Here is a 12,327-nt window from a genome sequence, read left to right as displayed (position 1 = left end):
GGATACTTAGGGTCTTAGGTTCACGCAGATTAAGTACAAGGCATAGGCAACATCCAGTGAGTTTTATACCCCCATGGTAAGAGTGTATTTAAAGGGAAGAGGTTTTTAAAAATGAAATTTGAAAAGCATTCTAGTGCCTCTTACTACTATTTTTTTTTTTTTTTTTTTGAGACGGAGTCTCGCTCTGTCACCCAGGCTGGAGTGCAGTGGCCGGATCTCAGCTCACTGCAAGCTCCACCTCCCGGGTTTACGCCATTCTCCTGCCTCAGCCTCCTGAGTAGCTGGGACTACAGGCGCCCGCCACCTCGCCCGGCTATTTTTTTGTATTTTTTAGTAGAGACAGGGTTTCACCGTGTTCGCCAGGATGGTCTCAATCTCCTGACCTCGTGATCCGCCAGTCTCAGCCTCCCAAAGTGCTGGGATTACAGGCTTGAGCCACCGCGCCCAGCCTCTTACTACTTTTTTAAGGCCCAAAACCTTCTGCTTTCATTCTGCTTTTATCTTAGCACAAAGCAAAGACACTTAGGGAAGGGATGCTTTTAGGCTCACTGAGGAGGTGATTCAGGTATAAGGAACACCTTTTTGAGTGCCTGCTCTATGCCAGGCCCTGTGCTAATCACAGTAATGCTTATTATCCAATTTCATTCTCACCAACCTTGTGAAAAAAATATTATTCTCATTTTTCAGATGGAAAAACTAAGACTCAGGGGGTTAAATGATTTGCCCAAGGTTAGAAGAGTTAGTAAGTGGTAGGAGTAGAATATTCCAACTCATGCTTTTTCATTGTAATGCAACTGAAACATCTATCAAGGAGGGAAGGTGCAGAAAGAAAAGTTATTATATTAATACTTTTCAATAAACAAAACTCACTGCTGACAGTTAATATCCAATTAAGAATTATTAGGAAATGAATTAATGAGTCATAAAAACTGAGTTGAAGTTTCACAATGGCACTAAACAAAATGCCCAATAGACTGTTTGCCGCCCTTCCTACTTTCTGAAGAAATTCTCAGTTTTGATTATTTTGAGTGTGAAAGTTGTTGGGGGTGGGCACTGGTCAGACTGTGTTTTAGGAACTTGATTTTATTTTGGTGATACCTAGAATAAAATATTACCCATTCTTTTCCTCCTTCATTGAGGGAAACCCCAGGTAACCACATTGATTTTGGGTGTTTGGTGAAGGAACAAAAAAGAATTACCTAATATTGGAACATGCCCTAAGTAAGGAAAGTGATCCTCGTTGCCCAAGGAAGGAATTTTGAGGTTGGAGATTATAAGCATCCCTTTTCCTGGCCCCCCTCATCTCCAGAAATCATTAAAAACCACCTATTCTTCCCTTGCCTTCTTCAGCGGTCTCAACTCCTTTGTCTGTGTGTCTGTCCAGCAGCAATAGAAGCCTTCTAACTCACTTCCACCAATTAAAGACAAGGTCACTTATCCCCAGCAAGTCTCTCATATGGATAAATGCTGACTTATGGGTGGGATGGGGGAGTGATAAATAAAATAACATGCCTGCAGACTCTGAGATGCCTTTACCTTTCCATACCTGGCTTACCTGGATGGAACACTCTAACCATGGTTTCCACACCAGTATTAGGGATGCAGTTCATATCTCGACACAGTTATGATCCTTCAGGATTTAATGGAACCCGAAGAGGTAATCCATCGTACATCTTGACGAGATTGTTATTTATTTTAATGGTTCATCAAGTGACAGCCAGAGTTAACTAATGAATTGTGAACATGAGTTTAAAAAATGATTTCCGGAATCACAAGTAGTGAGAGGAAGGAATTTGCATCCGTCTCCTTTGAGAACTGTGGCTGTTTTCTGAGCAGTCTGGTCTTGTTTTGAAGGTTACAGCTTCTTGGTGAATTTTCCTCATTAGGAAACCTTTAGAGTCTCCTGGGATAACCTTCCAAAGAGAGAGGCTTTTGAGGCTTGCATTGTTGGCAATGGATATTTCCTGAAGGCTTTCCACCTCTGGGCCCTAACGTACTGTTTCAAGTCCACAATTAGGCATTGGTTGGGGATTCGGATATTACCCCAGGAAGAATGACAGCAGGTGAGCTGGCATCTGGAACAGATGGAAAAGGGAAGGTGACAACAGAGCCTCTTTCCTTGCAGATGTTCTTGTGCAAAAGCATAAAGGGACAGAGGGAACAGATCATGAATAAGGCAGTAGAAATGATTTGGAGTAAGATTTGGTTTTGGCTTGTTTTATTTTTAATTCAGTGAGTACGGGCACACTAGAGGCTTGGTTTGTGACTGCTGAGGAAGGGTCTACCCAGAGGAGAGTGAGACTGCTCATTCATTTATTCATCATGCATTTATTGAGTATCTGCTATCTGCTAGGCATGGTACTATCAGGGGTGCAAAGAATAATGAATGACATGGTCTCTGACCATAGGGAGGAAGAAGTCTGGAGAAAAAGACACATGAGTAATAAACCCTCTGTGACAGGGCTGTATGAGAAGTGCTGTCATGGAGATTTGCATGGTACCCACAGGACCATCTGGGTGAACATGGGAGGTCTAGGCACTGCGTCCCAGAGAAAGCAGATTTTTCTTTTGTTTTTAAACAAGAGAAAGAATCAGATGCAAGCTCTTAGTTAAAAGTTCACATTGTACAGAAAAGTATAGAGTAAAAGTAACTCATATTTGTTCACTTTTCTTTTTTTGTTTGTTTTTTGTTTTTTGAGACGGAGTCTTGCTCTGTCGCTCAGGCTGGAGTGCAGTGGTGCGATTTTGGCTCACTGCAAGCTCCGCCTCCCAGGTTCAAGCAATTTTCCCGCCTCAGCCTCTCAAGTAGCTGGGATTACAGGCACTCACCACCACGCCTGGCTAATTTTTGTATTTTTGTTAGATATGGAGTTTCACCATGTTGGCCAGGCTGGTCTCAAACTCCTGTCCTCAACTGATCCATCTGCCTCAGCCTCCAAAAGTGCTGCAATGATAGGCCTGAGCCACCGCACCTGGCTCCGTTCACGTTTTCTTTCTATCACTCTTAATCCTAAGTGAAATCAAAGGTTTGATGTATAATTATATGTTTTACTTAATGTACATTAAAAGACAGACAGAACTATTACCATTTAAAGTGGTGCATCCACCTAACTACCTCAGTGATCTCACATGTCACCAGTAATTCACGGATCACACTTTGGGAAACCTGGCCGTTTGACTTCTGAGTTCAGACGTAGGCAGATAGCCCCTGATCTGGAGGATGAACCACTGCAGCAGGAGGTGATCAAGGCAAACTAAGACCCAAAGAATGGCTGTGGAGGAGAGCGGAAAAGATACTTTAAAAATCCAAAGGCCTTGGGTTGGGCCTGACACTACCACTTGCTAGCTTGCAACTCTCAGCAATTTATTTGATACCTCCCCTCCCCTGAGATCATCTTGTCTGTAATAAGGAAGTAATATCTTCCCTATGTGCTGTGCAGTTGTTTATTGTAAGAGTCAAATGAGAGAATATGTGGTAAAGTGCTCTAAAACCTGCTATGTTGCTGCATGCATAGAGCGTTAATACTATGAAGCTTAGTTCTCTCCTTCTCCTGCTCTGTACCATGATGGATGGGACATTTTGTCATAATGGTTAAGAGCACATGCTGTATTGTCAAACTGCCTGTATTTGGACACTGACTTTACCACTCACTAACTGTTTGACCTTGAGCAACTTAATTAAACTCTCAAAACCTCAGTGCTCTCATGTGTAAAATGGAGATGATGATGATGATAATGATAGTTCCTAGGGTTGTTTTGAAGATTCAGTGAATCGTCTGGGGACATACAGTCTCTCACTGGGCAGATGAGGGTTGAGAGAGAACAAATCTGAAAGTGCAGCACAGCAGTCGTATTTTGACTGTGAGAGCAGGTGGGATCACATTTGTGTTTGGACCTGGATGTGTGTATGCAAGTGGGGGATGGCAGCCCCTTCCACTGAGTGCTCAGAAATCCAAAGCTTTCCATAAAGACTCCATGCAGAATAGAGAAGGAAGCTGTTGAGGATATGGCTCAAAGATGCTCCACATCCCAGGCTTGCAGCTGAGGCAGGGGCTAAGCCTGCCATTGGCACTGCTCCTGGTGTGATGGAATGCCCCCCTCCCCCACTCCTGCCTAGAGGCCAGGGCAGGGCAGGATGTCAGTAGAGGTGACAGATAGCAGGTATGTGTCCTCACACCAAGAAGATCAGGGCTCAATGAGTTCATCCACCCTCCCTGCTCTTCCTCAGTGAAACCACGGGAGAGGGGCTCTAGGAAACAGTTTCTTTATACTGGCCATCATGGAACTCCCAGAAAAAACATGGAGAAGGATATTAATCCACCATGAAAATCAGCAGCTGCCCATATGATCAGTGCCTTAAAGAAATTAAAAAATGGACTGGTAGAAATTGGGTCAGAAACCAAATGACCTCTGTAAAGGGGAATTGTTCAGCTGAGCATCTGTGATTTTTTTTCTTCTTCTTCAGGATCTGATTGCTTTTTTTCCTCCTCCTCCTCTCTTACAGAAAATGAAAGAGTACCTGGAGGGCAGGAACCTCATCACCAAGTTACAAGCCAAGCATGACCTTCTGCAGAAAACCCTGGGAGAAAGTGAGTGTGGGAACCCTCTGCTGGAGGCTTGACAGTGAGGCCAGCTGGAGCTTTCTTGCTGAGCACACGCCTCCATCTTCAGCCAAGTGGACTGGTCTTGTTATATGAATGCCTTTCTTTTCCCGGCTTGTTTGATGTGGAAGCACATGCCCCAAATGACTGCTTGAGTAATGGGAAAAGGCCAATGCTTAATGAAGCACTAACGTGTATCATCTATTTGTTTAAATGGAGTGTGCCTGCTCTCCACCCGGTCCCCCCACCCTTGCCTCCTCTGCCACTTCAGGGTAGAGAGGCTGAGGGGTTATTTATTCTCCAGACACTTTGTTAAAACTTCTAGCTCCTCTGTGGCAGCACTGAGACTGGAGCAAGAAGGTAGGGAGCCGTGAGATGAGATACGCAGCTGCTCTGAGAGGAGAGAATTCTCAAATGCAGGAGATGGACAGACTGCCGCTTTCTATAGCTTCCAGAAAGAACATCAGTTTCCTTCTGCTTTGAAAGCTCTTAATGCTGTTTAAGTGGCAGCCCTCTCTCCTGTGGCTATGCTGAGGCCGTGGTGCTGAATGGACTGTCTTGTCTCATAGAATGATTTTAACCAGACCCTGGAAAGTAGCAAGGCAGAGAACTGGACTGGCACTCTGGACTTTCTCTCCTCAACTGTCAAACAGAAGGTGGAGGTTGAAAGAGAAGCTTCCCCAGGGTTTTTTGGCACCCTGCCCAGATTTCCTGCCTAGCTCTCAGCATTCTATGATTAATGGGATTCCCAAGTTGGGGATGCCTCTGAATGCCCCACACCGCCTCCCTGTCCCACTAATCTCCTCACTTAAAGATAGGAGGGAGAGGAAGGGAGAAGCTGCAGGGAATATGGCTAACCTCAGTTACAGGCAAGCCTGTACTTGCACAGAGATCTGACATTTTAAAATAAATTCTTGAGCACTCCTTAGACGAACTGCAAAGTTTAGGAAAGTGTGCAGTACTCCTTGGCTCATTGGCCCCAGGAATTGGAGCCTCACTTCTTATTATACTGGAGCCTCCTACCCGCCTTTTTTGCCCTGTCCTTTTCCTGCCTTGGATGATTTCCCAAATGATTAGTTTTTTTCTCTAATCTTTTATCTAATGACTTTTTTTTTTTTTTTTTTTTGAGATGGAGTCTCGCTGTGTCACCCAGGCTGGAGTGGAGTGGCACCGTCTCGGCTCACTGCCAACTCCACCTCCTGGATTAAAGCGATTCTCTCACCTCAGCCTCCTGAGTAGCTGGGATTATAGGCGTGTGCCACCACGCCTGGGTAAGTTTTGTATTTTTAGTAGAGATGGAATTTTGCCATGTTGGCCGGGCTGGTCTCAAACTCCTGACCTCAGGTGATCCACCCACTTCAGCCTCCCAAAGTGCTGGGACTACAGGCATGAGCCACTATGCATGGCTGATCTTACGACTTTTTTTCTGGGGGGATGGAGTCTTGCTCTGTCGCCCAGGCTGGAGTGCAATGGTGTGATCTCGGCTCACTGCAAACTCCGCTTCCAAGGTTCAAGCAATTCTCCCGCCTCAGCCTCCCAAATAGCTGGGATTACAGGTGCCCACCACCATGCCTGGCTAATTTTTTTGTATTCTTAGTAGAGATGGGGTTTCACCATGTTGGCCAGGCTGGTCTCAAACTCCTGACCTCAGGTGATCTGCCTGCCTCAGCCTCCCAAAGTGCTGGGATTACAGGCGTAAGCCACCATGCCCAGCCCAATCTTATGACTTTTAAGGCATTTTCTTTTATGTGAAGAAAGCCTGTTAGATAATTTCTGTTCTCTCTTCCTCACCACCAAAAGGACTCATACTAAACAAGTTCAGGCACTGAGGACCAAACTTTGCTTATAGAAAATCCTTACTCTAGGGTTATCAGATTGCTCCACGGAGAAACAAGACAGTCTAAGCATAGTCCATAAGTAAGACAGAGAGCAGGGCCTTGGGGTCATACAGATGCATATACGCTCACACTTGTGTGTGTGAGTGAATGGGTTTACTCACACTTTTATGCACTAAATGTGCTACTATGGAGGAACGAAGGCTGACCATTCATTAGTGCTGCAAATTGCCTTAATCTAAAGATGACAAGTTCTAGCAATAAAGAAAAAAACAAAACTGTAAATCTTTATGTGTGCAAGTCATCACGTCCCTGCCTTCTGAATGTATTTGTCACCATAATGCAGGAGTCCCTTGTTCTTGCCGTAGAGGGATAATTGATGTGTATGAATATTCCAGAATGGAAATGGAACAGATGTTGAAAATAATGGCTCAGAATAATATTTTTGCACATAAGAGCTGAGCCTTTGGTAACGAGAGACAGTTAGGGGTGGGGGATGGCATTGCTCAAGATGAGCTGAACTATAAGCAACAATTGCCAAACTTTAGCAGCAAGGAAAGGCCCTGCCCTTCCTCCCCCAGCCCTTGAAGTTGCCTTTGCAACAGCCTGGATGGGGAGGAGTGTGGGAGCTGATTTTTACTTCCTCGGCTCAGCACCTGCTAGGGTTTGCCCCTGGTTTAAATAATGCAGGTCTAAAACAGATCAAGCTTCATTAACTGTGGATCCAAAGAAAGCAATATATATCACATCATTTCCCATGTAGACATGCATGTATATTTTTTTAAAACATGAGAATACTTCTCATGAACTTGAAGATTTTCAGTTTCATTTTTTTAAAAGCTAGCAATGACCCATTGAACTCCTAAGGCCCACTATTGAATTGAGAACCATGATTTACTAGTAGTATCAACATTGTATCTCCCATCTCCCTTGCCACCTCCGTCAAACCTAACAGGAGAATTTACTCTGAATCTCAAGCTAGAATATCCATATCTTCTCTGTTCTGTCCCGCAAACAGCTCCTCTTGTTCTCTCAGCCTCCAACTCTGTGTGTGTGTGTGTGTGTGTCTACACTCAGGAGCAAGTAAACTTGGCCTTCCACCCCATCACACACACATCCAACATAAGAGAAGCTGAATTTCATCTCTGGGAGGGCTTGTAATAATTTATTTTATTAAGTATGATTTGTGTTGCTATTGTTCCACTATATCCATCCCTGTGTTCCCATTGGGAAGCAGAGTTGGCTCTAAGGTTTAGGGAGACCGACCTGGACTGGGAATCAGCATCAGAAACAGTTCTTGCCCAGAAAGAGGGTCTTGGTGCTTTCTCTTCTTTCTCTCTGTCTCTCTGTCTCTCTGTCTCTCTCTCTCTCTGTCTCTGTCTCTCTCTCTCTCCTCTCTTTTGCTACACACTGTTATACTGTGGCTTCTAGGGGAGATAGGCATGGTAGTTAGTAGGAGTGGGTCTCCCTCCTTCACCCCTTCTCCTTTAACATATGCTTTTTGCCTTTGTCTTTCCAACAGGTCAGCGGACAGATTGCAGTCTAGCCAGGTGAGTGTGGCCTGGGACAGGCCTGGGAAGGGATAGAGGCCTGGTGGGTAGAGCAATCTTAGTCTGGGAGAGAGCCAAGGAGTTGAGTTGTAAAGGCATTGAATGACTTTACAGAGCAATGGCCTGGGGCGGGGTTTGTTTAGTTCCCTTTGCCTTGCTGACCCCATCTGATCTCAGATAGAAATGGGGTTTTCTGGGACTTCGAGAAGGAGCTAAGCAGAACTGAGTGAAAGGAGTTGTCATTCGCTGAAATTGTACCAGAGACCCCCAGACGCCACTGAATTGCAAGGAACATAAACATTCAACTGTAGAGGATTCTGGTAACCTAACCTTAGCTGCCAGACTTCAACATAGGGGCTCTGGGGAGTCTTTGACCCAGAGAAAGATCAGGAGATGGCATTTGATTTTTTTTTTTATGCCCAGAAAAGAAGGCAGCCCCTAATTAGTAGTGACTGTTGCTGGATAATGAAATATTACATTGCATTGGCTTGCCAAAGAGCATTGGTAGAAATATTTGCCTGATGTACAAGTATGTACCCCTCCCAATCTTTCCCCACCTTCTCCTTCCTCCTCCACCCCAGCCAAATATTTTCCCTCAGTCACAGTGCTGCTATGAGAAAATTTGTGAGCTGTTGGAGAGCAAGGTATTCATTCATCCAACAGTTCTCAGATGCCTAGAAATGTGCTTATTTGACTAGAGAAGGGGCTTTAATGGGTTGGACTCCTTAGAGACCCTGGGTTAACCCATTATATCAACCACTTATATCTGCCAAAACACATAATAATCATGAGGCCATTTACAATTATAGGCTCATTATTTAGAGATAGCTTCATTTGACTTTCATTGTTTTGTCATTGTGAATTACAATAAAGATCCCATTAATATACCAGTCTTGATGACTGGAGGGAACCAGATTAATGGGATTCTCTGGAACACATCTTTTTGGTGTTAAGCGTCTTAATGTAAGTTCACCTGAGCTCCTGAGTCTGTGGAAAGCTCTGTAGGACTGAAAAGAGCTGAATTGAATTTCCTGGTGCTGAGTTATTTTGCTGTGAGACCTTGGGCCATGCTTTTCCCCTCTCTGAAGTCTGGTTTCCTCTTCTATAAGACCAGAGCACTCCACTAGATTCAAGGAGCTCTAGGATTCCAAAGGGGTTCCTCAGGAGTGGCCTGATGGCAGGAACAGAGCAGTGACCAGCAACCTGGCTCTGGTCCCATCCTTCACTCAGAGCAGGACAGCCCTGCCTCCTTGGTTTGGGTGTTGTGCCTGTGAGTCAGATTCCCTTTGAGAAAAGGCTTCTGAGGCTAAACACAGATTGGAAAACATTGACTGAGAGGATCCTCAAGGTTCTTCCCAAACTAGATGTTCTGCACTCTAAATCCAGAAAAATTATTCCCTGTAAAGATAGCAATCTTTAAGGATTTCCTAGAGAAACAAAACAAAAATTGTAGCATCCTTTGGTGTTTCCTAGTGTCTCCTAGCAGACAAAAAAATCTTCTTATTGTCTAACCCAAATATATTTTACTACAAATTGAACCAGTTCTCTCCTATTCTAATTTTGAGTAGTGCTAGACATTAAAAGCAGGGACGTCTGTGCTTTTGTGAAAAAAAAAAAGAGCTTTAGTAGGCTTTATTGTGGAAGTTATTTATCAAGTCTCTTAGCCATTTCTGGGACTGAACTGAGTGATGCCACATGTTTCATTAGCCACCACACAGATTGTTTTTAATTATTAAAAACTTTACTTCTGGGTTTAAGACTTGTTGTTTATCTCATTCGTCCCACTTTTCTCTTTTTCTTCCTTATTGCTGGATTGGTCCACTCTGATTTCGGCGGGATTGGTCACAGGCGCAGCTCAACTGTGAGGAAACAGGTAAGGGCCCAACCGGGGCCAGGCTGGTCTGGCCTGAAAATATAGTCCATCCCACAGGCATTTATTGAGCGCCACTGTGTGTAGGACTGACACCTCTGACTTCATGCCTGCATTTGGAATGTTATCATTTAGTCATAGTATGTTTAATATTGTGGCAATATCATTGATTTAACTAGTTGGAGTGCCCATAGTCTTTTTGACTTGTTCCTCTCCTTTTCTAGTCATTTATCCTCTTGCATACTAGGGGTTTGGTTTGATTGGTGCAGATTCTTCCAGAACTGCCCATGGCATCCTTTTCCAAGACCTCAAAAGAGGCTTGACACTTCCTGCATATGTGCTAGCATATCAGTGACTCACAGCACCTAATTAGCTAGACCAGACAATCTCGCTTTAAGTTGGCAGATTTTGTTTGATTGTTTCTGGTGGCGTAGTCATTCTAGATGGATTCCTAAGACATGCTAACAGTGCAAAGATTAAGTCCGGTCTGGGAATGATAGGCAAGAGCCGTTTGACTCTGCAATTTGGTGCATGATCTTCAGTGTTGTATTAAAATCTGCCACTGGGCAGCCAACTCTCATTACCCATATTAGGAGGGATCTTAGAGAGCAGTGGCATGGATAATCCACATCAATGGATAATCTAAACAGCACTTGTGCTTGTTTAAAAAAAATTAATTTAAATATTTTTCGCAGTAGCAAAATTGACTTCCTAATTATACTTTATGGCAAATACTGAAATGATTTTATGTCCCCTAAGCTCATACCAGCTATGCAGTAGACAGCAGGGAGGGCGGGTGGAGAGAGCTCAGAAATATCTTTGTGTCTGCTCAGGGGAAAGCTAATCCAGGCTTTAAAAAATCATTTTGGGTAATTCTCAGTGGCTGTAGCCACAGGGAGATAATCGAATAAAGAGGGCGCGTGATTTCTATGGTGTTGGCAGCCCCGGCATTTCTTCAGCTCATCTGACTGCTCTGACAGGGTGGACCATTAAGCTGGGGAACTTGGATGATACAGGCCTCGCTTGTCTTAGCTTTGCTGTCACTGTTTTTCCCTTCTCTACTTTGGATCTCATCTTAATGAGAATGCCATCAGATGCAATTACACATCTTTTTAATTAAAAAAATTTAATTGCAACTCTCCTCTCTCTTTTTCCTCTATTTCTTTCTTCTTCCTCTTTCTTCCATAATTTCATTTAAAACTAGAGAGGAGTGGAGTGACTCCTAGGGATAATTTAGTGCATTTAAAATTAATAGTGCATATCTTGCAGAGGGAGCAAGCCATTTTCTCTTTAAGAAAAGAAATGAACTTGAAGTTTGTTCTTTTCAGTTCCTGGGTTGAAACCAGGCATCTTGCTTATAGCTGGAGCATGTTTGCAAGGGGTTTGCAACCTCCACTGTGGCTACAGGAGTGCCAGAGACATCAGTTTGGCAGGTGCTATGTGCCCTTGGTTGGGCTCCCCGTTGGAGGGGAACAGCACCCCTCTGGTTTGCATCCTGCTGCACCTAAGCAGTTGCAGGCAAAGTGTGTTTGCCTGGTGCTAGATTTGCATAGGGGTTACAGGATATACCAAAATCCCCAATCAAATAAAGATCTTGTTTTCATTTGGCTGCCCCAGTTTCTCTCTAGCAGTTCAAATCTACTAGTGGATCAGCAAAAAGTTTTCCTAAGATGGTCAGGAAGGTAAAATAGATAGTAAGTTACTTGGAAGGTGAGTAATCTTGTATAAGTAACAAGGAAGTAATTATTTGTTTATGGCAAATCAGGCAAACAAGAGGAAGAAGCTAGTAGTTTTTGTTTTTGAGGGTCCCTAATGTGTTCCAGTCATTTTTGACCCCGTCAAAGACTAGGTTTAAACCATCCCAGACCTTTTTAAAAAAGGAGACAGTCCCACTGCTGCTTCCAGGCCATCCCTGCTCCCTGTAAGTTCAGCATTATTTCTTTCCTGGCCATGACTTCATATCTTCTTTGTTGGCCTTTCTCTGTTCCTCTAAATTGAGGCATTTCTCCAGGGCTCTCTCCTCTCACGATGTCTCTCTATATTCTTTCCCTTGTCACTCTTGTTCCCTTAGATGAATCTTTCTCTTCTTCCCTAAGCATTCTTTTGTTCTATAATGCTGTTCTTTTGAGTCTTTGGGTGTAACTCCTGAGTGATCGCCTAGACATTTATGCTTGAAAGTTGTGATAGCACCTTCTACCTTCAGCATCAGTCTCACCCTCCCCCATCACATTGTGATTTGCGTAGCCCCTCCCCTCACTTCTCTGTTTGTGTTCAGGGGAACTCCATTCTTCACAGTCTCTGAGGCCCCAAATCTTATCTTTGATGCTTTTTTCCCTCATTACTCACATATAATCTGTTGTAAAGATTTGTATTTTCTCCCTTGGTAAAAAAGAAAATTAACAAATGTAGTACAAATAAGTACCTAACAAAAACTCCAACGCTCTTACTCATGTGAAATTATGCCAGATAAT

General features: G+C 43.7%; 1 protein-coding gene across 7 annotated transcripts in view; it reads left to right on the top strand.

Moving 5' to 3' along the window:
- The window catches only part of SRGAP2 (SLIT-ROBO Rho GTPase activating protein 2), a 261,388-nt gene that overhangs the window by 208,727 nt on the left and 40,334 nt on the right, over positions 1-12,327 (top strand). For all 7 annotated transcript variants that reach the window (XM_030935181.1, XM_010362493.2, XM_030935183.1 and 4 more), the window contains 3 exons: positions 4,505-4,589; positions 7,959-7,986; positions 9,835-9,859. In XM_030935181.1, the coding sequence (XP_030791041.1) occupies positions 4,505-4,589; positions 7,959-7,986; positions 9,835-9,859 (138 nt within the window). The remainder of the gene's footprint in view (positions 1-4,504; positions 4,590-7,958; positions 7,987-9,834; positions 9,860-12,327) is intronic.

The sequence above is a fragment of the Rhinopithecus roxellana genome, chromosome 8 (assembly GCF_007565055.1).
Source record: "Rhinopithecus roxellana isolate Shanxi Qingling chromosome 8, ASM756505v1, whole genome shotgun sequence".
Taxonomy (NCBI): Eukaryota; Metazoa; Chordata; class Mammalia; order Primates; family Cercopithecidae; genus Rhinopithecus; species Rhinopithecus roxellana.
Note: the sequence above shows the minus strand (reverse complement) of the source record. Positions and strands in the feature narration are given on the sequence as shown.